We start from the raw sequence: 27,990 nt of genomic DNA on the forward strand, positions 1-27,990 counted from the left end.
ATTTCTACCCTGAGTCATGTTCAACTAAGAAATTATTGAGAGCCTACTGTGTGCAAGGCCTGGGGCTACCCCTTTTTCACTCTTGTCCTTGATAATAAGCAAGCTGTGAGGATGCAGCAGAGAATGTCCATGAGAAGCCTCATGCAGTCCTTTCTCCACGTTCTCTGCCAAACCCTGGACAGTCAGTGAGCTCCAGGAGGGCAGGGCGCCTGTCTTGTTTATCACCCTCTGGTCACCACTAAGCACAGCAGTCCCAATAGAATCACATAAAATCACGGAATCACATAAAAAAAGTCAGCAAATGATTGAAACCAACATGGAATTAAATAGCAATAATGAAGTTGAAACTGATATAGAATTAGTCAATTGTTGTTACATGCCATCAAGTCAACTCCAATTCCTGGCAACTCTATGAATGAGTGACGTCCACAATATCCTGTCCTCAGCAGCCCCACTCAGCTCCTGTAGACTCAGGCCTATGGCCTCCTTTATGGAGCCAATCCATCTCATTCTTGGTCTTCCTCTTTTCCTGCTGCCTTCTACCCTTTCCAAAGAATCCTTTCCAAAGGATCCTGCCTTCTCATGATGTGCCCAAAGGAATTAATCAACAGGCATGGGCATATCAGGGAAGAGGTGGAGACCACATTGCTGAGGATATACAGAAGCCAAAATGGCCTGCACATCGGAGAAACACAGAAAATATGCAGGCGAAGAGGGAAAAAAGGGCTCATGTTGGTAGCACTTCCAGACGAAAGGCTGAATTTAGCTGCCATACACTATATACTTATTATAAGGAAAATCATCTGTAAACTCAAACTCTTTTCGGCCAGATCCTACACAATACCCAGCCCATCTCGTATATAAACAAATGGAGGTACAGAGAGGCCAAAGAAGGACCTGCCCAGGTCATGCCCCTCTGCCTGGAAGAACTGGAACCACACCCATGTCCCCACATCGCTGAGCCCAGGCTCTCGTGCACCTGGGGTCCTCAGGCCTCACCTGGCAGGCCGGGGGATCCAGGGCTTCCCGGAAAGCCCGCTTGTCCTTTGTCACCAATGGGGCCAATAGGGCCAAACCCTGGGGGCCCAGGAGGGCCAATGTCACCACGACTGCCGGGAAATCCAACGCCTCCAGGGGGGCCACGTTCTCCTTTTAATCCTACTGAACCCTGAAGCGAAAAGAGAAAAGGAAATGTTATCAGCAGACATACCAACACTCCCGTCCATGTCACATTTTTCCACCATCTGTAGTAAATAAGTACCAGAGTTTAATGGCTGATGCTATTTATTTACCTCAACCCTTCCACAAAGGTCAACCTCTAGTTAATAAATGAAACCAGCATTCTCTTCCATAATCTGAGCAATCGCCCTCCCTCCCTCACCCTGCATACAGAGACACTTCAAAGAGTAAGGTATTTATGTCTGGAATCTTCTTTTAAACGATGACCTGAATGCCACTAACTTTAAATTTCACCTCCCAGCGGACATCTGGAAGTCTTTTCAGTTCCCCCAGAAGACACTGATCTGTTATCATCTAATTATTCAAATCAACACCATCAACACCAATATTTATAGACTTAAGTTTTCTTATGAACCATGAAACATGTTCATTTATGACAATCACCATTCAAGTGAAAATACATTAATAATATAAATTATTCATGTCTTCATTCTTCACATATCCATTCATAAAGAGCACGTTCAAACTCTGGAAAAACACATACCGGAGAGCCTTTGGGGCCGGGCAGACCTGGATGGCCATCTCTTCCGGGAGATCCTGCTCTGCCTGGCATACCGGGTTGTCCTGGAAAACCTGGGTCTCCTTTGTCACCTTTGAGTCGAATGTCAAAGTAAATCTCACCAGGCTCTCCCTTGGCTCCTGGCTGGCCCATCAGCCCGGGTGCACCTTGTGGGCCCTACAAGAACAAAGCCTTATGACACCACTGAAGACATCCATCCACAGAAGGAACCAGCATGACTGGTTATACAGTCAACAACAAAATCAAAAAAGCCACCTCCCTGAAAACTGGTAATGTGTTTCGATCTCCTCATTCACTTTCTAGGAGCAAGCCAATAGCTCTGCAACAAAACCCTGTTATGACCTCACTTCTTGTGTTTCTCTTAAAAACACTTTAAACACATCTTTATTGGGTATTCCAAACACAGGCTGGCATAGGGCCGAGGGAGTGACTGTGGTACTGGGCACCCAGCTCATAGACTGTCCCTAGGTAACTTTTTTGATCCTTACAATCATTAAACGTTCACAAGAACATTTTAGCAACTGTTGGAAGGTGCTGAACGTGTGACCTCCTGGGCCTAGGAACTAGAGAAATGGCTCTGGGTGCAGATGGTGGGTGAAGTATCAATGAGGCTGGGAACAGCCAGGTTTTCTCTAAGTCTGGTCATTACTGAAATTGCACAGGTTTCCATTTATGCTCACACCCCAAATTCCAGAAAAGATAAGGATTTCCAAGGCACCAGGGAGAGGGCAACTCTAGAAGAACTGGAGAGAGGAAGTGAGCACTGGGTCAGCTCTAGAATTGCTATTTTGAGTAGTTGGCCGACTAGATTTGACTTTCCCAAGAGACACACTCTAAAACATTTTTCTGTTCCCAGAAAGTTGTATCTTCAAGGAATGCCCGTATCCACAGATAGTTTCTCCTCCAGCCACTCTGAGAGTTGGGGTTCACAAGGAAAACAGCAAAGGTTTCAAAGAATTGTCTCAATTACTTGTTCTCTTAGGCCTGAGAAAGCAATCTCTTCAGCCTCCCTGCTGACTTGGAGGAATTTAAGCTCTTGGACAATTCATTTAATTTGAATCTCTTCTCATAAACCCCTCAAGCAGCTCTTGGATATCCGTGACTCACAGGCATACACACACCTCCATGTGTATGTGAGATGCACACTTCTCAAAGGAAGGAGTTGGAAGACAAGGGACAGGTCACAATGCATACAATCTTTAGATGTAAGAAATAGCTACATTCATCACCTGCCGACTCTGTCTCAACCCCCAGTAGATCACTCTGAATCTTACCCCAGCTCTGGAGAGAAATCACTCAAAGCACCGCTTAGCTGATGAGGGAGCTAGTACTCCGAGCTAATACTCGGTGATATATCCAAGATGATGCAGCCAGACAGTGCTTACTCCTGGCTGCAAAGCCTGCACTTTGTTCTCACAACACATGAAAGCTAAAGATTAGGTGTTATCTGCGAAAAGCTGCCTATCACACAAATGTCAAGATGAGGCTCACAGTGGTGCAGACGTCTGTTCGAAGTCAAACAAACGGCAAATTCGGGACTAATCCCAATGGGCTGACTTATGCTCCTGCCCATATTGCTTCCTGAGACCTGACACAACGCTGCCTATGGAAGTGGCGCAGCTGCTCTTCCTGCGCCCAAGAAGGCACGGCTACACCTTCTCAGATGCACAACCAAAGCTATCCACTGCACTTCCAGGAGCCTGGAGAGGCAGCACCAAGTCTGCACTGCCCAAAGCTATTTAAAAATGTAAATTAAATCACATTAAAACTTCATCTCCTTGGTCACACTAGCCACACTTTGAGGACTCAATAGCCACCACTGGCCAGTGGCTACCAAATTGGACAGCACAGACATAGGACCTTTCTATCACAGCAGAAAGTTCTCCTGGACGATACAGCTGGTCAGAGCTGGAGGTGCCCCTGATAACAGAGGACACTTCACTTAGCTCTACTCCGGAAAGGCAGAAGATGCCCACTCTATTTGCTCTAGTCCCTAGAACGGCAACACATTATTTTCACCAGCCACCTGCCAGAAAGTTTAGCAGAGTGTCATGGAAAATTCATTACTTTGTTGAAAGGTGTTGTGGTCTTTTGTAGTTTTTTCTCTCACGTTACTATTAGCTCCTATGCATCCTTAAATCCCAGCTAAACTCAGACGCCTCCAGAAGCCTCTCCTGATGGGTACGGGCTGCCTTCTCCCGTGTCTCCACAGGGCAGTGTATGGTCCTCATTAGAGAATCTGCTTTGCTTTACTGGGAACATTTGCTCACACATCTGTCTCTCCACTCGTCTTCAGGGCTTTGGGGGCAGGACCAAGGCTCTCTAACTTTGTGTCCTGAACGTCTGCAACCAAGGAGACGCTGTGGGAAGTGTATGCTGAACTGGCAATATTCACCAACAAAAAATAAGCACCAACGTAAGAAATTTTAACCAATGTATATTTTTCTCAACTTGGAAGCATCATTACCCTATCTTATAGTGATTATTCACAACCTAGAAATATAAAGTTTTCCAATACCATGAGCATAGGGTGAGAGAATATAATTCTTTATTTTAATAATGATGACCTTGTCAGCTATCATTCTATTTAAGGGAGAAACCTAGATTTTTTTTGAAAAGTGACATTTATGACCCTAGGACCTCTCATGCAGTTTCTTTGCCACAGAACTTCTTAATTCTAGGCAGTTCTAAGGTCCTTTGATCCACATCCCTTAAGATAAACATTGGGGAATCAAATACTGCCTTGAACATTTAGCACTGGCTACATAAATCAGAGAAGATTCAACAACTACGTCCTCTGCCTCTGAAAGGGGGGCCTCGGTGGGAACTGTCAGGAGGAGCTCGTTTCAATTATCCCTTCCAATGACCAGGAAACCTGCTCGGGTCAATTTCGGCTTCATCATCTCAGTTAGGAGCCAACCTCTTTTGATCTGTCCTCCTTTCCCAAAATCAAACACTTGGCTTTCAGAAGGATGTGTCACAGAAATGCCTTCTAAATCAAACGAAAAAGGAGAGCATTTCATCACTTTCTCATTTTAATCTACTTTCCAATATGTCCCACAGGTTCTTGGGTACCTCTTTTAGCCTCTAACCAAATTCAAAATAAGAGGACCACATTTTTGAGCTAGTTAAACCATGGAGCTACGAGATAGCTTCAAATAAAAGGAAAATTACTCTCTTCTCAAATTATTTAAGCAAAAAACAATTTTTAGAAACTTTTCCCATCTAAAGAAAGAAAGTAGCCCCAGATGGACAAGGCATGGGGATTAGAATTTTTGTTGTATGTTTTATTTTCTTCTTTATCATGATTTCTCCTCAACCATCCTTCTCTCTCACCTCCTTCCTCTTTTCCCATTTTTATTAGATTTCGGGCTTGGGGGGTGGGTGTCTGGACTGGGTTTCAGGCAGAGCTGAGGCAGGACAGAATCCAGGAAGGCCAAGTAGATAAAGCCCACATCCAGACGTCAAAGCATCCTTTTCTGCTGCCTTCAAAGTTCTTCCGTCTTTGATCCCCACCACAGTCAGGGTTTCCAGCTATGTGAACTTCTAAATTATTTAGAAATATTCTAAACAATCTTAACTTCTAACTTAGCTCCCCGGGCACCAGGGAGGTTCTGGAAAGCAGAAGCCCAAGATCTAACTTCAAAAGGAGAAAATTATTGCTGAATTCCAGCTGTTTCATTTCTATTTCAATTCACTTTTGCCCTGACCCGCCTTTATAGAACCTTCCAGAAATATTTTTTAAAATTACAAATGTTAAAGAGCTACATGAAAAAAGAACAACGCTCAAGACTTGACTTTCAATTTGTGACAAAAGAGAGAAGAAAAAAGAAAAAAAGGAATGAAAGGAATTGTAGAAACAGGTTGGTGTTACAGAGCTTAGAGGAACAAAGGAAATACGAGGAAGACAGTGCCCTAAGGTTTAAAGGCTGTAGAAACAGAGCTGGTTATTTGCACTAAAATAATGTCCTTCCATATTGCACATTATTACTCCTCTCTTCTATTCAATGGCTTCTTTCAAAACACAGTAGGAAAGCTAAGAAGATGGTATTGTGCTTAACTGGAAGGTTTCAAGTCTATGTGATCAAGATATTTCATTTATAGATTTGAAAAGGCATCTTTACAACAGATGTTGGTGATGGAAATTTTCAAAATATATATCTGCAAGAAGAAGAAGAAAAAAGATTTCAACTTTTTAGAAGGAAACAGGTCTGTTTTCCTCCATCTCTCCATGGAAGCTATCGGCGTGGAACTTATTCACTAACAAGTTTTTGGATTATCAGTGTGATGAGCAATGACCACGCAGACAAAGGACTCAGCACAGCAGTGGAGCTTCTGAGAGGTGACTCTTGGTGGCACCATTTCTTTCAAGAACTCCCAGAGATCCTGAGGGAAGGTGCCACACCACCATTCAGCTGCACCTGGACACAGGCAAGGGGCAGCTGAATGCTGACCACGTGGCAAGAAAGGCAGCTGAGAGGTGGGTTCTGGATCACCAGTCCTGCTCATTCTCAGGTGAATCCGAGAGCAGGGACACAAGGGGGACTGCTCAACAAAGAGACACTTTACCAGCTCGCAAATAAGGCAGAAGTTGTATGTGCAAATGCAAAAATACACAGCTTTGTTACTTTGCTTGGTGATAACTTCTGATGCATATACAAACCCAGACATGCTTACTTACAGGCAATCCTTCAAGACCATCCCTGCCAGGTAAGCCTCTGTCGCCCTTGGCCCCTGGCTGTCCTGGGAAACCTTTCATGAAAGACAGGGAAAATTGCAGAACATTGTTGATAAGACACTTCCTAATAACTCGAAACCTTTTTATTTTTTTCAAGATTCAAAAGTGCAATCTTTTCTCACGATTTATACGAAGTGGATGATGTTTAAAGAATTTCAAGAGAGTAATAATGCAAATGTCCAAGGTTTGCTCAGAAAGGAAAAAGGGACCCCAAATGCACACAAGTGACACAGAAGCAGGGCGCCTACAGGGACCCCATCCGCACACCCAGGGACGACTTTACCAACACATTCTGCTAACTTCTTTTGAGATAACGAAATCTGTGGAACAGAGTGAACCATACGTTGCTATCCTTTTACTAGGAAATCTTTATGACAATGAATTTATAGGCCATTTGATAATTTCCAACAAACTGGACAAATCCTACAAGTGTGGCTTAACATTCTCAATATTAGGTTCTAGTTTTTAAGGCAGAAAATTAGGTCTCTCATGGAGTAAGACATTACACTGTGAAGGTTCTAACCCCTTGAAGCAAATTCTGACCTGACCCCTTTCACAACTGGGTTCTTACCTATTTCCCCAGGGGGTCCCTGGGGCCCTGGGGGGCCACGAAGTCCTGTTGAGTCACAGATGAGGCAACTCTCTCCTTTTTGACCTAAAAAAAGGAAACATAGGGTTATTTGTATGTAACATATGAACAGCAAAGCAACAGCATAAAAAAGGCATAGAAGGTTGTGGTTAATGGTGTTGTAGTCAAATGTGAGATAGCTCAATTCTCTAACACCTGCTCCAGACATCACTGTCTGCTAAGCCACTGTGTGTCCCCGTCTGGGCACCCCCTCCACCCTCCACACACCTCGCAGGGAGCCACAAGGCACTTTCTGCAGAAGGACGGGGCTGCCCCACTAAAAAGTGACCCAGAACTCAATCTTGCCATCAACCTGAAAAGATCTGACCGGTACAAGTTTGTTTCTAACTCTAAAACTTCCCTTCCTTTTTCTCTTTGATTTAGCATTTGTTAGCAAACTTCACATACAGCTCCTGGACTAAACCCATGTTACGGGCTGATAGATGATCCCTGGACATAAGAAGCCACGAAAGCAAGAACAAACATCTGACCTGACACCAAGGAGGAGGAGGAGAGAGACCGTAGCACAGAAAAATGCCTTTCTTTGGAAATTCTAACACCTTATGTCTTGATTTTCAAACGAAGCTAAAAGTGTGCATGGTGTCTTAGATATATCTGTGTCCTAAACCTTAAAATGTCTAGGTTTATAAGCACAAATGAGGCCTAGCACAGAGTAGAGTGCACGTGGGGAGCCGTGTGGGAAGCCAGACAGGCTGGTCCACATCAGCTTTGCCCCCATCCTGACTGGCGTCCCCAGGCCCAGGCACTGCCATTGCAGCCTCATCCCAGCAGTCCCCATGGTTAGGAAGGGAAACAGGACCAACGCAGGCAGCCTGCGTCCCTGAAGTGTGGGCCAGGCACACCGCTTCATTCTGCGTTCTTCCCGGGGGCAGAACAGGGGCCCACCAGTGGGAGAGATACAGTGCAAGTCAGCCAACAAGCCAGCTAAGTTCTGGGTGCCCTTGGATGCTGTGGCTGTCTCTGCTCACAGGCTAGAAGTGAGCGGGGAGACACCAACGCTGCCATCTGGGCAGGCTGACAGCTCTGCAGCGGGAGATGAAGACACAGGAAGAAAGAGGCTTCTCCTAGGATTTGGGGGATGAATAAACAAGACCTCAGTACAAAGAACCTGCTGACCACAGACTCTCATGACACGGAACAGCTCATGTCAGAAAGTACTAAGCATCTGGTGACCAGAGATTCCTTAAAAAAAGGCTGATTGGTGACACCCCCGCCATGACTTCCAGGACCACTTCCATCCGAGTTGTGCAACCTCTGTGGCTGTCAGCATTCTAAGATGCTAACTGAAACTGTATGCCAGGAGGCATCTGTGTGGTAGACTTCTGAAGAGTAAAACTTCTTAGCAATCCAAAGCCAGAAACAGTGCACAGTGGGGTTGATTTCAGAGAGCGGCTGCCTATTTGTTCTACTCTCTGGGTATTAACAGACATAAATATTGGAATATCCCGTGTTTATTACAGTCTAAGACACGCCTGTTCACGCAGTGATAATCCACTCTGGTTCCAAGCTTGTAACGGGATTACGAGGTGTCCTGTGTTTGTGTTACAGCAAACGTGAAAAGACGAAAGGGGGAACTGAGCGCCAAGGGTGGGCTCAGCTGACCCAGCAGCAGATCTGCACTCTGGTTATGGGAACGCGGCTTGGAGCAGCGGCAAGTGTTCTCCGTACGCATGTGTGATGGGGCTTAAAGGAAAGACGTGCGTTCCTAGAGAACAGGACTCTCAAACTTTGAAATGAAAGGTTGAGATAAGATATCACTCTCCGAGTTTAATCTGCGGGCTATGGAGAGGGTAAAGAGCTGCAACTCTGACTCTAGGGCCAGGCTCCCCTCTGCCTCCCAGGGGACAGCTCTCCCTCAAACGCCCTCCAACAGGACAATCTCAGCAGAGCTGCAGGAAGACACGTCCTAGGAAGGGACTTTGAGGGGAGCTGCAGGCAAAGGAAGAACACGCCCACGCCCACCCAAAGCCAGAGGAGTGTAGAGATATACCGTAACCTAAGCACAATCATCATTTTTTAAAAAACTAAAATCTCTTACCTTTTTCTCCGACTTCCCCGGTCAATCCCGGCTGCCCCGGAATTCCAGGAGGACCCTGATCCCCGGGTGGTCCAGGCTGGCACTCCACAATTCCATCTGAAATGGATTTTTAAAAGTTACAGGATCACTCCCACCAAACTGAAGCTGGGTATTTTCCCCCTCTCTTAATTCAACCTCTATTATAAAACCAAACTACTTTGAGGCTATTTGGTAAGTATCAGAAATCTAGCTTTAGTTTGCTTCAACAGTACCAGCATATTAATTTGGAAACCCTGACTAGCACACAGAGCTGTCACAAGCCCTCACTGCTAAAATTTCTGTTTTATAATCCGAAAGCACATTTCAGTTCATTAGCCCCATCCTGTACCTACTTCATTTTTATCTTACAAGGTACACACCACCATCCTTATTTTACAGATTAAGAAATTGAGGCTCAGAAAAAGTGGTTTGTCCATGGCTACACATCTGCGAAGTCAAAGGTGAGACGTGAACAACTTTATTCCTTTTCTTTCCCTAAGCAAATTTACAGCAAAGTAATCATCATTTTAGAGACGCAGACTGTTCCAGGGGAAAATGCCTCTAATTGTCTGTTCCTATTCATTTCTGAGCACCATTTATGTGAAGAAGCATGAAAATGAATTGCAGTAAAGCAAACACCATCTGTTGTGGGTTCTATTAAAAACAAAGTATTGTTTTTATAGTTCGGATACACAATGGTGATGGAGTTTATATTTCCTTTTCCACTATCTTTGGGAAAAAATGACAGAGTGAACAATTAGCATATGGGTTCTGCCGGGCATCCATGACAACTATAGTCAAACATGCGTGAGCTACAGCTCGTGCCCGCAACTCCCTCCACCATCTTCTCACTGGGACAGAGAGAGGCTGAGCCCCACGTTCTGCTGTGGGCCCCCTGGCGAGGATGCATTAGCCAGGGTCCACCTCTCCGGCTCCCTCACCAGCTGTCTCTCCTTTTCACGAGGTTTCAAAAAGGTGAACCAGAAGGCCTAAAAAAGGGCCCAAACCTCCCTCTTTTGTGACTTTGTTTACAGCTCAGAGGAAAGTTGGTTTCAAGCGTGTGGGAATTGAAGTTGGAGCAAGAAAGTGTTCCTGCTGTGTTTTATTTTTTCTTTTGCAGAGAAAGATTCGCGCTGAGCTAACATCTGTTGCCAGTCTTCCTCTCTCTCTCTGTTTTTTTCTCCCCAAAGCCCCAATGCACGGTTGGATATCCTAGTTGTAAGTCACTCCAGTTCTTCTGTGTGAGCCACCACCACAGCATGGCTACTGACAGATGGGTGGTGTGGTTCCACGAGTGGGAATCGAGCCCGGGCTGCCAAAGTGGAGCATGCTGAACGTTAACCACTAGGCCATCAGGGCTGGCTCCCTGCTTTGTTTCTAGTTTGCGTGTTGCTTCTTTTTCCCCAGGAGCTTCTCACAGGTCGGTAAGGAGGCTGAGGTGGGGGGAACCCAGTCACAGGCCCACCACACCTGCTGGCTCCACTCCCACCTGGCTCCTCGCTGACCCGGTGGGTCTTGAACGAGGTGGAGTCCACTTTTCTGATTCCGTGAGCAGTCCCCAAATTCCTTGACTGTAAAGAACTGGCCTTCCCCAGCCCTGCCAGCCAAGAGGATACGGACTCCCTGACTCTGGAGACGCAGACTCAGGAACATTGACAGGAATAAACTGATTACTTTTCTTCTCCAGAACACACCTCTGGGCCATAGCTCAAACAGAATCCCTTCGCATCCCTGGTAAGAAAGCAACTTTATATCCTCATCAATATCACTTTACAATAATTTTAAGTCTAAAGCAAGAATATAGTGATTACTTCTGAGGAGTTCTAAATGCAAGTTCAGACTCGACATCTATGCTGTGGCTGAGTGAGGGCACCTGCAGTCACAAGTGGCCTGGGGCTGGCTGCCACCATATGGCACAGGAACACAGGAGCAGAATCAGGATGTGGAAATCTCCACAGTGTGTAGTTAATGAGCTACTGATAGGCCCCAAGGTGGCCGTCAGTTTTAAGATGTAGCCTCTTGAACATACACTGTAAATCTGAATAAAAATCTCATTTGTAAATTATCACTTGATACTCTGCAATTGTGACCCAGTTAATTTACACAGACTCAAAAGGGCAGCCTAGAAAGCTGGGACGGCAGACACTACAAGGTGTTCAGTTAGCACATCCCACTCCATTAACAGCAGTGGGAAGTTCAAGTCTTTATAAGAAGTTCATTCATATTCCCGTACTGGCAAAATTAGAAGTATCAAAAGAAAAACGTTCTCCAGATTTCCCCACAGCTTTCTCTCCTTCTGTCTGCCCATCACTCTATTTACAATTACAACCCATGGCCCACCCACCCCACCCCAAGACCTCCCTGTTGCTCCTCCTTGCTTATTTCTTATCCTCTCTTGTCACCTCCTGTGTACCTTACCATTTACTGATTCATTTGGGTTATATCTGTCCTCCTGCAGTAGAGCACACCCCAGGAGCACAAGATTGCTCTGTCATTTGTCACTGATCCTAGAGCAGTGCCTGGTGGATTATGAGCACACGCATCCTTATTGAATGAATGGGTAACTCAATGGCCCTTTTTGAGGCTCACAACATTCTCCCAGACACTTAGAGAAAGAGCGACTTTGGATTGAGTGCCTCCAGGACTTCAGGGTTTCATCTTCATTCTCCACGTTCCACAGAACCATGAGAGAGGGGAGGAAGTCCTGTAAAGTCACAGATAATCCATCCCGCTCCCCCACCCACTCGCAACACGTCAAAGGAAATCATGCTGATCCTTTCCCAGCTGAAGCTTCAAATCTGGAATCAACTGTTCCATCCATTCCATATGTGGCCTCCACACAGAGCCTCATCCATGAGAACTCCCATAGACACACGTTTGAATTCCAGCAAATAGATCACCTGGTGCTTAAGGCGGATGGAGCCTTCTTGCATCACCCCCACAGATGACTGGCGTTTTAGATGCTCCACAGAGCACATGCTGGCCCTGCTTTGGGAATCTGAGCTTACTCCCATTAGAACTATTAACTTAAATCCTCTGAAATTTTCTTACATTCTGTGTTGGTATTACTTTGGGACCAAAGGACCCCCTTAACTGAATCAAGAGCTTATGTTCTGTGCTCAGCTTTGACGGAGGGCTGACCTAAGAAAAACCCATGCAGAGACCCATTCAAACCTGAAGTCATTCATCACATCACCATGTGGACCGCGGTCGGTGCCTGTGCCGTCCCCTCCTCCTAGAGTGTGTCTTACTATTAGTTTGTGTCTCTAGAGAACTGCAATGCATTCTGCTTTCTCGAAGAGCTATACAACTCAACTGGTTTGCTTTTTAGCTTTAGGTGCCAGGAGATCAGAGTTGGTTAATGTCGTTCTTTACTCTTTTAAACCAGTTTCATTATTTTATTTTTACCATTCCTTTCTGTAACATGACTAGGGAAATTTTGCAGAGATACCTAAGCGGGATGTAAATAATTCCTAAATCACCGGACACCCCAACCTTTAGCATCCCACTCGAACCCTGGAGCTCCCTCCCAGCACCCAGGGAGCTCTGCCCGGCCTCCTGTCCTACACAAGACACCACGCCAAATGGTCCCAGGGGGAACTTACTCGTGTGGCCTGGCCGTCCAGGGGGTCCGGGGGGCCCAGGAGGACCCTGAAGCCCATCCCTTCCACTTGGTCCTGGCAAAGACCGGCCTGGAAATCCTTGGTCCCCTTTTTCTCCTCTTTCTCCAGGGAAGCCAGGAGCACCAGGCTGCCCTGGTACTGGGAAGCCTGAAAGCACACCAAAATCTCAAGTAAGTAGGCACAACACAGAGTTCAACATCCACAACACAAACTCATCTTCTTAACCCTGTTCGAGGTGAAATGACTAATGGCCATTGCTGTAAGGGGAAGTGCTCTAGACAAGTCAAAACAAGTTAAATTGGCAGGCTTCTTGCCCTGGAAGTGCTGGCAGTCAAATGCTCCCTACAAACTAACTTTAAGGAAAAGGGCCTCGTTATGCAGACATTAGAATCTGTGAGTTTCTTTCGGTGTAAATAGTATTCCCAGTGCAGGAGTGAAAAGGGTATCAAGGGTATATTCCATTTCTACTTAAAGAATAAAGGCATGAAGAATGCCATTTGACCAAGCAGAAGGGGACACGAGGCAAAGGGGACAGGGATCGGGCTGGAATCTAGAGGAAGGAGCCAGGAAGTGAAGTGAAAGGAGTTCTGAGGAAGATGAAGAGACCCCAACATTTAACTCCAGTCACTGATGAGAAAGCTGTAAGGTGCTGGACCCACAGCACAACACATCAAAGGCAGAAGAACTGAAGGAAGGCCCTGGGGGCGTCAGTCCACCACCCAGCACCCCCAGATAGGGGACAAGAGGAGAGGGAGCACCCCTAATAGAGAGAACAATGGGACAGGAGGCCAGCCAGAGGATGTGGGCCTGAGGAGGGGGAACCCCACAACCCGGGGGGCGACGGGCGGTGGTCAGCAGAGCACAGGGGACCGAAGAGCAGGGTCACAGCAATTTCAAGGGAATTTTTTAAAATTCTAAGTTAAGAGACTAGTGGGGGCAGATAATGGATTTAGAACGTAAGTATGGCATCCACTAAGGGGAGACACAAAGTGATGTGTTCACCAGAACAGCTGAAATCCAGCAATATTTTTTAAAATCGAAGAGAAGAAATTGATTGAAAAGGGAAAAAAGAGATGATGTGAAAGGTAGATCCAAAAGTTTTAGTAGAAGTGGCCAAGCGAGGGCAGCAAAGGTCCTGCTCGCAGCCACTGCAGAGTGAGTGACTCTCAGACGGTGCAGATGCGTCCGGGGCGTGGGGGGGCAGGGGTCTGTCCCAGCACAGAAGAAGGGGCTCTGGGAGAACTGAAACTTAAGAACTGTCAGAAAGGGCAAAAAGTCAAATAACAAATAAAAAAGGATAAAAACCCAAAATAAAACCAAAAACGTAAGGCTTGTAAGCACTCAGCTGTGGTGTCAATTCCAGGGTGCGTGAGAGTTTCTATCAGAGCGCTCATCGTATCTGCTCTAGGAACTGGGAGAACACAAACACCCTCACACACACCTGCACAAGTACAGCTCCTAGCCTCTGCAATACGTAATCCAACAAATGCAAAACTATTACCATCTAAGCACACGCTCAGTGAGGCAGGATTCCAGGGAGAAGCAAGATTAGAGGTGATTAGGTCAGTTCGAAGAGGTTTCAGCCTTGAGTCTAGTCTCAAGGCATTCCAGATCTGGGGGAAAGGGTGAGCAAGGATGCTGACGTCGGGGAACCTGCCAGAAACTGGAGATCTGCAGAAAGACCCAGGCTGTGTCCGCGGGCACAGTGGGAGCGGCTGCAGGGTGGGGCTGGGGGGTGCTAGATCAGAGCAGAGTGTAGACGTAACTGGATGAGAGACATACGGGGTCCCACCCACGAAAATCTGTTTATAACTACAGGCTAACCTGTAACCTAAAATAAACACATCTTGCTTTCAAAACTAGAAAAACGTGTGACAAAAGTGCTAGCCATTTTATGCAAACATCTAATGTACATGATAAACACGTTCGGAATATAAACCACAGAGAAGTTGTACAAATCTACAAAATTGCAAAAAAAAAATCAGTTAAGGATGCTCACCTGGAGGGCCTGGCTGGCCTTGTAATCCTGGGAAACCTAAAAGAGAAAGCAAGTTGGACAAACTGAGGCTGGTTCACTCATGACTTGCACTTTGTATTTCTGTGCCCATGCGGACCCACGGTCACGGCGAACAGGGAAAACTGAACTTGCGGAGGCACAGTGGCCCTGAGGCCACAGAGCTGCGGGAGATGGGCTCCTGGACCCAGCGCAACGACAAAAGAAAAACTCAATAGGACTGGTCACCACATGGTCCTGCCCAGTGTGCACATGCTTTCAAAATGTGACTGAGTGCAGATCGAAAACAGAAGAAAGAGACAGAAAGGATGAGAGAAGGACAGAGGGAGGAAGGAAGCCAGGAGGGAAGGGAGGAAAAGGAAAGAAACTTACCCTTGGGACCTGGCTCTCCTCTCAACCCTGGAGTCCCTGGGAAGCCCCGCTCTCCTTTTTCTCCCAATGGTCCTGTGCCAATAACCTGAGTTACAGAGGAAAACATCATGGCGCGGCACGGGAGTGGCTGCTGCTGTATATTACAGCAGTATAGACCAAGAAACTAACACATTTTTTATTATCTCAAGAAAGCTGAAAGAAGTAGTCGTGATGGAGGAGGAGGGGAGGAAGGAGGGAGGGATATAAGATGTATATTCTACTTTAAAGAGTATTAGGAGAAGAACTCCTTCAATTTCCTCAGGTAATATGTAACAGGAACACTCAAGTTTTTTTACTGGAAGAGATTCTTTGCTTTATTTTTTAAAAGGGTCAAAAGTGGGACTTCCTTACAGTGCTAGGGATACAGGGCAAGAAGAATGCACTGTTGGCCTCATTAAAAAGGAGTGAACTAGTTCACCCCATTTCTAAAACACTGAAATTCAAGGAAAAGGACCGAGTCAAATAATGCATATTACCCTTAAAATAGAATTCCTTTGTAGTGATTAGGGGATATTATTAAAATCTGCTGATGAGGCTAAGGTACCAACAGGTTACTCAAATGCTGCTGCTGGATCACAAGACGGAAAATGGAATCAGCAGTCTACAGGAAGTCTTAAAAGCACTAAGGAGGTTCAATACTTTGACTCAATAATCCTATAATCCTATTCCTGGAAATGGAGCCTAAGGAAAAGTTATTCAACCCGTGACACATACACATACACAAAACATCGTGTGCAAATATTCATGACCACATTGTAGCAGTGCAAGGATGGCATTGCGGAGGAGAACGGCAACATTGTCATTGTTTCAAAAAAGAATCTGGGCAAAATGGTTAAAAGAATTAGAGTACGAGACTCTGGCAGGATGCTGAAAATGATAATTTGAAACAACTTGTAAACATGAAGAATGTTCATTTCTAAAAATAAAAAAAGTTACATCACTGACTGCAAGTATGTAAAAATATGCATATGGACAAGGAGTAAGATGTTATTTGCAAAAATAAAAATTGTTTCCCTAGGATAGTCAAATGATGGATGATGTGTTTCTCTTACCATTCTCCTCAAAGGACCACTTAAAAAAAACAGTTTCAAAATGTGTTGCTCATATTCTTATCTGTGTGCAAACCTTTTCATTTCCAGTGGTCAAGGAATGCAGCACTTATCAAAATAGAAGTACGTACCAAACTCCACACAATACAAACTATAAAATTATCATTTTAAATAACATGCACCCCCTCTACATAAAGTGTAATTCTGGGAATGCTGTGGGGCATGTGGCGTATGCAACCGTTTTGCCCATCTCCTTTTCTTCTTCATTTCAAACACCCGCACAGCCCAGCAAACGTTGCTTTTACTCACAATTCCAGGCGGGCCGGGGGGGCCTGCTTCCCCTTTGTCTCCCTAAAAGAAAAACAATAGCTTTACTGGCGTTTTTTAACTAGAAAGATTGTCTTGCAGAAAGCAGGGTTAAACTTTTTTCTTCTGGAAAATTGAGATGTGCCCACATAATACTAAAATTATTTTCTCTCCTAGTGCCTCTCACTGTGATTAGTTTCAAGTGCTCTGTACCTATTAGAACAAGAACGACTACATTTCACTTTGCTTTGCATAAGTGTGACATACGGAAATAAAGATTTCTAGAAAACATAAATGGGAGGCTAATTATTCACATTACAAACTAGCTCACAATATTTGTTTTGTTGACTGCAAGCTCCTCAGAGAACTTTAACAGAACCCTTTGTAAGGTGAATTAGCACACACTGGTTTTTCAATAACATGAAAACAAATGAAACAAAATGACATGAAAGCTTTAGATTTCCAAACATGCTTTCATAAAGGCATCATTTTATTTGAGGTTTTTAGGTGTAAGATTGTCTAAAGCTGCACTGGAAGTCATAATAAAAGGATATTTATGGTTTTTTCTTTCCCTTTAAAATCCAGCATTACCTAAAAACATTGAATGGATAAATTCGACTAGAACTCTGGGCTTAATTTAATCCATATTAGATGAAAAACTCAAAGAAATGAATTATTTTACATCTGATGTTCTTATATGAGCATCAATACTTTTAAGATAAGCATATATTCCATGAATGTATGCTTTTTCCTTGTAAGCCAAGGCATTGAATTTAGAAATTAAAACCAGAACTGGATGTTTTGATTTTTCTTACTTGAATATGAGAAGAGAGTTTAGAAATATCTTTGGGACTTATATCTTAGCTAATATACTCTAAACATATTTACCTTTTAAAATCTACAAGATTTGACTTTCTCAGCAAAAGTCTGAGTAAAGAATTTCTCCTTTTGTCCCTGGCTGTGAAAACAGGCCGTGAGGTCCTCCCCTGGCTTCACTCACTGTTAGAGACGACTATTGCAAAACCATTTCTTCTTTTAAGAGAGATTTACATAACCTCGTCTCATGATTAAAAGAGAAAAACAGCAACAATGAGTTCTTTCTGCCTATCAGTTTGACAAATATTTTTTAAAGTTTGATAAGAAGCAGTTGACAAATCAAAGGGCCTTGGGCTGACAGACGGACGTGCTTCTCTGGGGGCATATGGCAAAAGCTTCCCAAAAAGAGTTTACACCTTGACCTAGATATTACACATTTAGGAATTTATGACAGGGAAATGATCAGAGAAGTGAACAAAAATAATTTTAACCATAAAAATTTGCAAATGACCTAAATAGCATGCAGTAAAAGGCACAGACATTAAAAACCTTCTGCATTACTTCATTTCTGGACATTGAAATATATCCACGTTATATTACTCAGTGACAAAGCAGGAAGTAGTGGGTGATATCATTTCTTTTAAAAGCACAGGTATGTGTGTGCACACAGGTCAATTGTTAACTCTGACCACTTCTGAGCAGGTAATAGAAAAGTTAGATGAGCTTTCTTTTCTTCACTGTATCTTTCTGCATTTTCTGTTGTTTTGTAATCAGGCAAAAATAATCTACTACAAAAAACACAAAAAAACTTGAATGAGCGTTACATTTTATGTTTTTTCCTTAAAAATTCATGAACACAAATAAAACCACTAAATTATGTTGTATTTTTACTCACATGGAGCATCAATAATTTTTATTCTTTGATCCATGGTCTTTTACTCTAAGAAAAACTACTAGGTTGAACTATAAAATGAAAGTAAAAACTCAATGTAGTGTCACCATTTACCTTAAAACCCTCTCGGCCCGGGAGTCCTGGGTACCCTGAGTCGCCGGGAAACCCCTAAAATGGAACAGAGGAGCAACAAGCATCATGAGCCAGTGAAGACAACAGTTTGCTTTAAACAATTAGAAAGAAATACTTACTGTACTCCCTTTTTCTCCTTTTTCACCATCTTTTCCAGGTTTTCCCTGTACAATAAAGATTTAAACATTAGTATTCCATAATAATAATAAATACGTTGTAACAACAAGGGTCTGATTCACATACAAGTTCACATGTCATCTCTGGTATGAAACCTCTGTGAATGTTGACAATACAAGAATAATAACAAGCAATACAGTATACATTGAATGCCTGTGAAAAAGTTCTCACACTAGAAGAGGACTTTTCAATTTTCAAAGTTGGAGGCTGATTAGCTCCCGACCTTCCAAGCCACCCCTGACACGTGGCAGCACAGCCAACACCAGAGAAGCTCTCCTATTGGCAAATGAGAATTTGGTAGGTGATCCACTGATGACTGACTTTCATGGAAGTTTCCGTGTGTTATTTCACGGCAGACACCGGAAAAGGCCCAGGTACTGCAAGCGGGCGGGTCTCTTACCGCCAGGATTCAGGGGGTGGAAAGCCCCTGAGCATCCGGGCTCAGGGCTGTGCCATCTGGGCTCTGGGCACAGCTCCAAGCTGGGCTGGGTGGCAGCATCAAAGGGCACCAACACTCTGAGCAGGTGGACGGTGGCTTCAGTGAGGAGCCAGCAGATGGGGGGCTCTTCAAAGAGCTCCCCTTCCCAAGGCTGTCTTTGGCGGTCACCTGAATAATGGGGGCCCAAGCTTTCCTGAGAGCTCTTTCTAACGGTGACAGCTCTCCTCATTCCTGCTCCGAGGACTTCAGAAAAGCCCTTCAGGAGGGGAAAGACCCTACGAGCTCATCCACTCTAGGTTTCTGTCAACCTGTCATTCTAGGAATGAAAGGAAAAGGATTTTACAATAAGGAATAAAAGGATTTTTTTTTTTTTTTGGTGAGGAAGATTGGCCCTGAGCTAACATCTGTTGCCAATCTTCCTGTTTTTTTTCTCCCCAAAGCTCCAGTACATAGTTGCATATCCTAGTCGTAAGCTTTTCTAGTTATTCTCTGTGGGACACCACCACAGACGGCTTGATGAGCGATGCGTAGGTCCACACCCAGGATCCGAACTGGCAAACCCTGGGCCACCAAGGCAGAGCACGGGAACTTAACCACTACACCACCGGGCCAGCCCCTAAAAGGACTTTTGAAAGCACTTACTCGGGGCCCCGGTTTTCCAGGTTCGCCTTTCTCTCCAACCCCTGGCATTCCCTTGAAAGAACAGAAAGAGAAAGAGTTAGATTCATTCATATACATAAGTAAAATGTTAAATTAAGTAAATGTCACATTTAAGATGAAAGAAGCTTGCAACTTAAATGCAATACGTTATGATCTTTCACTCAAAATAATAATGATAAAGAAGAATTTAGTACTTACCTGAAATCCAGGTTCACCTTTTTGACCCTAAAATAATTTTTTAAAAAGAAAGAGATCAGTATTATCTAATGGCTGTATCAACTTTTTATGTGCTACATTGAACATGTAAAAGAAAATAAAACAAAACCCTTTCTTGATATATTAACAAAGAAATTCACATTGGCCTCCAGTATTCCCTTCCTAGCACTGCCTGGATGAAGGATTTAAGAAGGGCAGTTAATTACACTTGATCCAGGGCAACTGTAACCTCTTTCTACCCTCATTCTTTCTCCCTCCTGCTGACCCAGCCCAGCCCCAACTTGGGTGCATTTACGGAGCCCTCACTTGGGTGAAACAGCCTCAAATCAGTCTTGCTCCAACCAGTTCCAGCTGCCTTTGCTCTCAAAATGATCATATGGTATGTGATGGATAGTCTAGAAATCTGTTTTCCAGGTCAGGGGTGAAGGTAGCTGGAGAAACTGAATTTTGACCTGGCTTCTCTTTATCCCTTGGAATTTGTCCAAAATTAGAAAGCCAGCATCCAGTGGACAAAGTCCACTTGTACCTTCTCTCCTTTAGTGGCAAAGTCTCCTTTTTCTTTGACTTGAGCTTGTCCTGGCACTCCTGGAGGCCCACTGACCCCTTGATCACCCTGTGGATGCAAAGATTGGGAATTAATTAAGCCTAAAAATAATTATACAGAGAAGAAAAATATAGAAATGCAGAGGGGGGAAAGGTCTAAAATAGAACATCTATTTTAAAAATGTAACTGTACTCTGTTCTAATCTATCCTTGCCTCAGCAGAAAATTAAGTTTTCAGCAGGAAGATGGCACACTAAGTATCTAAAGCCAGGGGGAGACTTGCGCCTCTCAGGGGTCAGGGAAACTACTCCCTCAACAGTAACAGCGGGACCCGAACATCTATAGGACGCATCTCTGCATGCATATATGTACAGACCATGCATTTATGCACACAGTGTACCTAGCATGTATATGTACGCTCTCCTATCGCATACACATTGTCCTATCACATTATGACAGCACGGAGGAAAGGGACACGAGCTGTCTAAGAGAGCCTGGGGAGAAAGGAGGCATTGTTAGGTAAACCAAAAAGAAGAGGGCCACCAAGAATTCTCTTCCTCAGGCATCCTAAGTGCTGGGTACCACTGGAAGAACAGTGAATCCCAGCGATAACACAATGACCGAGGTCCAAAAACTCAGCTGCATAAACTGCAGGGCCCTGGCCTATGGGGTTTGTGAAAAGACTGGGCCATAATGTGAGGTGGAAAGCGGAGGCCAACTGTTCCGTCAGGATCCTCCCAGGCTTGGGCTGACTTGGCACCCCCTAGTGGCCATCATCTACACCGGCTTGAGCACCGATGGAGAAGACCCTGGGCTGTGGTAGGCATGGCAGCTTGGCTGGTGCTGGTTTCATTGGTCTGATCTGGGGGAACCGGTGGAGAGATCACCAGAGGATCAGAGACACACCGTGGGCCTCCCTTTTTGCTAAGATGAGGTCAGCTGCTGGGGTCTGTGCCACCCTGCCTCTTGGGCTCATTTCCTCCCAATCCTGGGATGATGGCCTTTGTCTTTGTAGGGTCTAATATAGTTACACTACTAAGAGTCAAGTCCAAAGCTGGCCTCTTGTAATAAAGTCCAGGTCTGGTTTTATCGCTGCCTGCGAACATTCTGGTTGAACTCTAAGTGCAGAGATATGGGACTCAGGGCCTTGTTGTATCCTCTGCTGGGCAGAGCACAAGCAGAGTGGTCTCAGTGAACTCTAGCTGTGCATTTTAAGGAAAACACTAAAAAACTCAAGAACGTGCAGAGAAGAGTAATGATAGCTACAGGGGGCCAAGAGCAGGTCTAGAGGCCAGAACCCTATCATGCTTAGAACCCCAACGTCAAACACGAAAACCCTCCAAAGCAGTGTGCACTCACCTTCTCGCCTTTTGGTCCTTGAAAACTTAAGCCCATTTGCCCCTGTTGATTAAAAATTAGGCTTCCATTATTAGAGTTGTCTACTTTGTTCAAAATCATCTAACAAACATCACATAAAATGCAATAAGATGGTAGGTTTAAGGCAAAAGCTTTGTCCTACAACTACCATAAAATTTTCAATGTCCATAAAAAAGTTCTTTGAAGTATTATTGAAAAAGAATCCTATAAAAACCTTTTTTAAGAAGTTTAAGGTTTTTAAACTCTGGCTTTAGAAAACAAAAGGAAAGATCAGTGATTCCAAAATAATGACTAAGGGACATATGGAAGGAAAGATGGATAGATAGATAGATGGATACATAGACAGATGGATAGATGCCTAGGTGGGTAGATGGATAGAGGGATAGGTGGAAGATGGATAGGTGGATAGGTTAGATATATTGATGGATAGATGGATGGGTAGATAAATGGACAGATGGACAGATGAATGGATAGATTGATAGATGGATAAGTTGGATATATTGATGGATGGATGGATGGATGGATGGATGGATGGATGGATAGATGGACAGATGGACAGATGGATGGATAGATGGATAGGTGGATAGGTTAGATATATTGATGCATAGATGGATAGATGGACAGATGGATAGATGGATGGGCGGATGGATAGGTGGATAGGTTAGATATATTGATGGATACATGGATGGATAGATAGATAAATGGACAGATGGATAGATGGATGGATAGATGGATAGGTGGATAGGTTAGATATATTGATGCATAGATGGATAGATGGACAGATGGATAGATGGATGGGCGGATGGATAGGTGGATAGGTTAGATATATTGATGGATACATGGATGGATAGATAGATAAATGGACAGATGGATAGATGGATGGATAGATGGATAGGTGGATAGGTTAGATATATTGATGCATAGATGGATAGATGGACAGATGGATAGATGGATGGGCGGATGGATAGGTGGATAGGTTAGATATATTGATGGATACATGGATGGATAGATAGATAAATGGACAGATGGATAGATGGATGAATAGAAGGATAGGTGGATAGGTTAGATATATTGATGGATAGATGGATAGATAGATGGATAGGTGGATAGGTTAGATATATTGATGGACAGATGGATAGATAGATGGATAGATTGTGGATAGAAGGAAAGGTGGGTGGACAGATGTTAAATATAGAGATATATAAGGAAATTATAATTTCCCAAAACTTTTTACAGAGATTTAAAGAATGATTTATGGCAAATTTCACAACAGTCTTATACTAATGCCAAAGAAAGACAGATGAAAAATAAATCTTCACCTTTTCACCCGGAGGGCCAGGAGGGCCTGGAGGACCCTGTAAGAGAGAGCATTTTAATTCAAATGATTCACAACTCTGCTAAGCTTTAAATGTTTCTTTGTACTGAAGTTATCTTAAGATCCCATGGTTAACGCGATAATTTATTAAATGTTTAAATATTTTTTCCTGTACTCTAGAACTGTAAAACTTTGAAAGCAACCAGAAATTAGTCCAGGACAATTATTAACAGGGATGAAAATACCTCCAATCTTAGGCATCACCCTGTGGAATCCACGGACGTAAGAATGCACCAGGTTAACAGACGACACCACCAGCCAAACTCTGAGCCTTTAGTTTCCAGTTTGGAAACGATGTTTGTCCACTTTAAATATAACTATTTCTCTTAAAAAGTTGAATTTCTTCAAGCAAGTAGACTGTAGTAAAGTCAAAAAACTTCCCGTGTTTGCAACAAAATTTCAGAATGCTTTTTATCATCGTTTAAAAAGAAAAACCAGTTATTCTCTCCTCACAAAAATGAGTCCAGCTATTTACAAGATTATAAAAGAGGTTACATTTGCAGGAATGGACAGAAGAAGAATTGCTGGATTTGATCCAAAAAAAGAAGACAGAAAGAAAAGAAAGAATATGTTTAAAAGATAAGCCTGTGGCTCTTTCAAGGACTCACAGGCAGGCTCGTGTGCGGATGAAAGGCCAGGGGCACTACTCATTCCCACCACGCGTGACACTCGACAGATAAGGAAACCTTGTAAATATTAACTCTCTTGTGCTCCCAAAACTGTGTGGGTGGGAGGACAGGACGCCCTCCTTCTACAGAGAGTTACCAGCTGCGAAGAAGCCAGTGCAGGAGCAGAGCCCCCGGGAGGCTGTCTCCGGGGCTCAGTTCGCAGTCTCTATTACAAACACCGTGTCCTTCCCCGCCACCGGGACTGCGTCCATAACTCCCAACAGAACAGACCCTCTGGGCTGACTATACTCCTACAAGTCCGTCTCCAGGGCAGATTTTCTTAAAAATGAAGCTCATTTTCTCAAGTCAAATGAAGAAAGACCATCACTGCGTAAAGTTCCCATTACATTTTACTTGCACACCTTGACACAGTTGTTCTTTGAATGATCACCTCAGAGAGATATCCCCCAAAACTTACTGGTGGTCCGGTAAATCCTGGAGGGCCAACGGGACCTTGCAGCCCTGGCAATCCTGGCGAACCCTACAATTTATTGAGAAAGAGAAGAATTAAAATGCAACCTAGGAGGAGACTCAGCAGGGGCTTCTCATTATTCAGCAAACACTTACTGGTGTTCCTGGGGGTCCAGGGAATCCTCTTTCCCCTTTCAACAGGGTCCCGGGCACGTGGCCGAGTATCTCACCTGGGTCCCCCTATGGGATGAAAAGTAAGAGGAAGTCACAAATATTTATGTAAAGAAACTTAAAACCTATGGAATGACAGGCATGCATTACTGGTGTGGAACGAGCCCACATTGGGAGTTAGGCTCTGTCTCAGCTGGAATCAATGGACTGGCCATCTCCCCAGGCACTGCTACTATTGTAGTGACCACATGAAGTGCTGCACGGTCCACTCGGCTGCAACTGGGGCTGAACATACAGACAGCTGAGTGAAGGGATCCGTGACACTTCCATGTGACCGTCCTACCCAGACAAGGAGGAGTTCTAGACCAGCGCCCCATCGCTGGTTGAAAGACTGTGATCACAGGCTGCTGTCATGAAACAACACTAATGTTTTCAAGAAAACATTAGTCTGGGTGTCGCTGTGAAGGTATTTTTAAAGATGTGATTGACATTTAAATCAGTCGACTCTGAGTAAAGCAGATGACTCTCCATGACAGGGGTGGGCCTCATCTAATCGGCTGAAGGCTTTAAGAGAAAAAAGACTGACTCCTGTGAAGAAGAGAGAATTCTGCCAGCAGACAGCCTTCAAATGGAGCTGTGACATCAGCTTTTCCCGGGGTCTCCAGCCTGCTGGCCTGCCCTGCAGACTTTGGACTTGCCAGCCCCACAATCACGCAATTCCTTACAGTAAATCTCTCTCTCTCTCACTCCATCTATCCATCTATCGTTCCATATGTATTATATACATGCATACATGTCTTCATACATACACACACATCCTGTTGGTTCTGTTTCTCTGCAGAACCCTGACTAAAGCACAGGGCTATCGTAAGGATGCTGTTTCTCAGGTGTTCTTAAATACAGGGACACGTGAGTGCTCAACCTCATTCAGACATGCGGTTATCTCTTTTCAGTTGAAAACCTGAAGGCATCCCTTTTCCTGGGCAGCTCTGCAGGCACAGAAGCCACGCCCTCTGCACCTTTCTACAGCACAGGGAGCGCACAGTCTGAGGCCAGGTTGATAAGAGCCGCCGGGCGCTGCGACAGCATTCCCTTGCCTGGGGAAGACTTTAAAAGGTTAATTTCTATAAAATTTCAGAGAGTTTCCTGAGGAGCTGAGGTCTTCTCTCTGCTCGCAGTTCACAGTGAGGAATGCTGAAGCAGCTGGCAGGGAGCTGAGCACATGAATGGACTCACTCCCACATTTACTCAGTGAGCAAACATGAATGAAGGATCTGCCAGCCACTGTGCAGGGAGGCAGGCCAGGGAGGAGGCACATTCGAGAAAAAGTCTGGATGCGAAAGTGACAGGACTTTATGATTAAAAGAGAGAGAGAGAGAGAAAGGACGGAGGGAGAGAAGGAGGGAGGGAGGGAGGGAAGAAGGAAGGAGAGAATCAGCACATGCAATTTTCCCATAGCAAAAACTAAATCAACCAAAGCAATGCCTGCTGGGTTCCTGGCTGGACACCCAGGTGGTGTCATCACCCTACTTAGCTAAGCTCACAGAGCAGCAGTCTAGAAGGGAAGGGGCGGGTTCCGTTCTGGAAGTGCCGGCGGGTGGCACCTGCAGGACACCAGGCTGGGAGTTGGTGAGCAGGGATGGGCCAAGAGAGGAGGGAAGCGAGGTGGCATGCCTGGGAACGGGGCAGCATCAGACACACTGCCCATGGAGGAGAAGGCAAGTGGCCAGTGACCAGTGATGGGCACGGGGTTAACCACCCAGGCCTTTTCCTAGGTGCCCTGCAAGAGTGGATGAAGAAAGTGCCCTAAACTGACAGTAGGGGCCTAATGGCTCTGAGGGGCACGGCAGCGAGGGATCCAGGGCCTCTGTCCTCACCATGCACAGAGGGTCCTCGCTCGCCTCTTCCCTCTCCCCTGCCCCTCCCGACAGAAAGGGAGAATCAAGCTGAGCAAGGCTGAGACTGGCTCCGAAAGAAGGGGCCATGACACCAAGGATCTAAGCTCAGGCAGCAGTGACAGCATTTATAACAGGCAAGGTGGAAAGATGGCTGTATTTAAGTGAAACCGCATAGATTCAATACGACACCAATTTCAGCCCTTGTGGGTGGCACTGTGCTCATGTCTCGCAGCTCTGGAAAAGGGCATCATGGAGATGGGCTATGCAGGTAACCAGTCTGCCCTGGACTTGCATCTGTTAATATTCACCATCACACATGCTTCCTATTGCTGCTTATTTCCTATTCAGAAATCGTACCTAATGTCTAAACTTTAGATTTGAAAATTTAAGTTTGTGTACATGACTCACGTACTCTTTCCATGGAGCAGAGTTTAGATAAATATGTTAATAGCAATTCACCAACCAAAGTTACTTAAAGTAAATTGGTTTTTATGGCATCTGTTTTAAACAGACTTCTGTAATGAATCCAAGAAAGTAAAATAATGTACCTTCATTCCAGGTAACCCTGGTGGTCCCTAGAAAAGAAAAGGTTGGTATTAGTTTCGTTTTTCTCAAAACATTATCAGCATTAAGATATAAGTGCAAAAAAAGGAAAGAAGATAGAATGAGAGGAGAGAAATTATAACCCAAGAAAGAAATTCTGACATAACAACCCTATACTCACCGGAGTCCCAGTGAATCCAGGCAGACCGGGAGGCCCCAGAGGTCCTCTCTCACCCTGTAGGGACAGCAGACAGTCATCATGAGTGCTGGGCCAGGCACAGAGGACGTCACTCCAGATGCCCGTGCCATCCCTGCCCCACCCCTAGGGACCCGCATTTGTTGGGTAAAATCATTTCCTAAAAGTTGTTTGTTGTGAGCTCTCTTGCTGAGAGCGATTTCATCATAGAAGAAATGTATTTGAGAGTATAATTACTGGGGACAAGGATTAACAATAGCATTTTGTTTGATTTAGTAATAGATCATAGGTAAGAAGTACAAAGCAATTTTAGGATAAAAGTCTATAAAAATGAACGGCAGGATTAGGTGCTTTCTGAACATAAATATGGGAAATCAGTGCTCCTTCATCAAATGAAGAAAGCTTCAGACAAGGATTTTCCAACTGCAGCAACTAAAACAGAGTTCACAGGACAACCTTGCCCGACTTCTCCACGTGCGGGTCAGGTAAACGTGGCAAAGTGGGGAGGGTCTCTGTTCTAGACTTACCTTTGTCCCATTGCATCCTGGGATACCTGGGGGGCCCGGGGGACCATCTTGGCCAGGAATACCCTGCAATTAATAAAGCGAAAAAGTAGCCAAAATAGAACATCACCTGATGGTGCTCTCACTCAGTCAAATGTCTCATAGAGGAAGCAGGTGCATTTTATATACATACAGGAAGTCCTGGGTTTCCAGGGTAACCCGATGCTCCTGGGGGCCCCTGTAAGGACGGAAAGGAAAGAGTTTCCAGTGAGCGCTGGGGAACCTCACGTCCTCCCACTGCACCCACCTGCCTAAGGGCGTCGTACCCGAATTGCTGGCGTTCAGGACGGCCACCCTAAGCAGACGGG

The 27,990-nt window shown here is 44.7% G+C and overlaps 1 protein-coding gene across 1 annotated transcript in view; it reads right to left on the bottom strand.

The window, feature by feature from the left end:
• Positions 1-27,990, bottom strand: part of COL4A1 (collagen type IV alpha 1 chain) — a 147,103-nt gene that overhangs the window by 31,024 nt on the left and 88,089 nt on the right. The window contains exons 5-26 of the mRNA XM_070578492.1: positions 27,816-27,860; positions 27,647-27,709; positions 27,105-27,158; positions 26,929-26,955; positions 24,468-24,551; positions 24,319-24,381; positions 23,177-23,212; positions 21,840-21,881; positions 20,464-20,550; positions 19,920-19,946; positions 19,704-19,754; positions 18,565-18,609; positions 18,428-18,481; positions 16,609-16,650; positions 15,212-15,296; positions 14,825-14,860; positions 12,808-12,972; positions 9,185-9,280; positions 7,069-7,152; positions 6,441-6,511; positions 1,724-1,915; positions 1,000-1,168 (exon numbers count right to left, since the gene is read on the bottom strand). Coding sequence (XP_070434593.1) covers positions 1,000-1,168; positions 1,724-1,915; positions 6,441-6,511; positions 7,069-7,152; positions 9,185-9,280; positions 12,808-12,972; positions 14,825-14,860; positions 15,212-15,296; positions 16,609-16,650; positions 18,428-18,481; positions 18,565-18,609; positions 19,704-19,754; positions 19,920-19,946; positions 20,464-20,550; positions 21,840-21,881; positions 23,177-23,212; positions 24,319-24,381; positions 24,468-24,551; positions 26,929-26,955; positions 27,105-27,158; positions 27,647-27,709; positions 27,816-27,860 — 1,618 coding nt within the window. The remainder of the gene's footprint in view (positions 1-999; positions 1,169-1,723; positions 1,916-6,440; positions 6,512-7,068; positions 7,153-9,184; positions 9,281-12,807; positions 12,973-14,824; positions 14,861-15,211; positions 15,297-16,608; positions 16,651-18,427; positions 18,482-18,564; positions 18,610-19,703; positions 19,755-19,919; positions 19,947-20,463; positions 20,551-21,839; positions 21,882-23,176; positions 23,213-24,318; positions 24,382-24,467; positions 24,552-26,928; positions 26,956-27,104; positions 27,159-27,646; positions 27,710-27,815; positions 27,861-27,990) is intronic.

This window comes from Equus przewalskii, chromosome 16, assembly GCF_037783145.1.
Source record: "Equus przewalskii isolate Varuska chromosome 16, EquPr2, whole genome shotgun sequence".
Classification (NCBI taxonomy): Eukaryota; Metazoa; Chordata; class Mammalia; order Perissodactyla; family Equidae; genus Equus; species Equus przewalskii.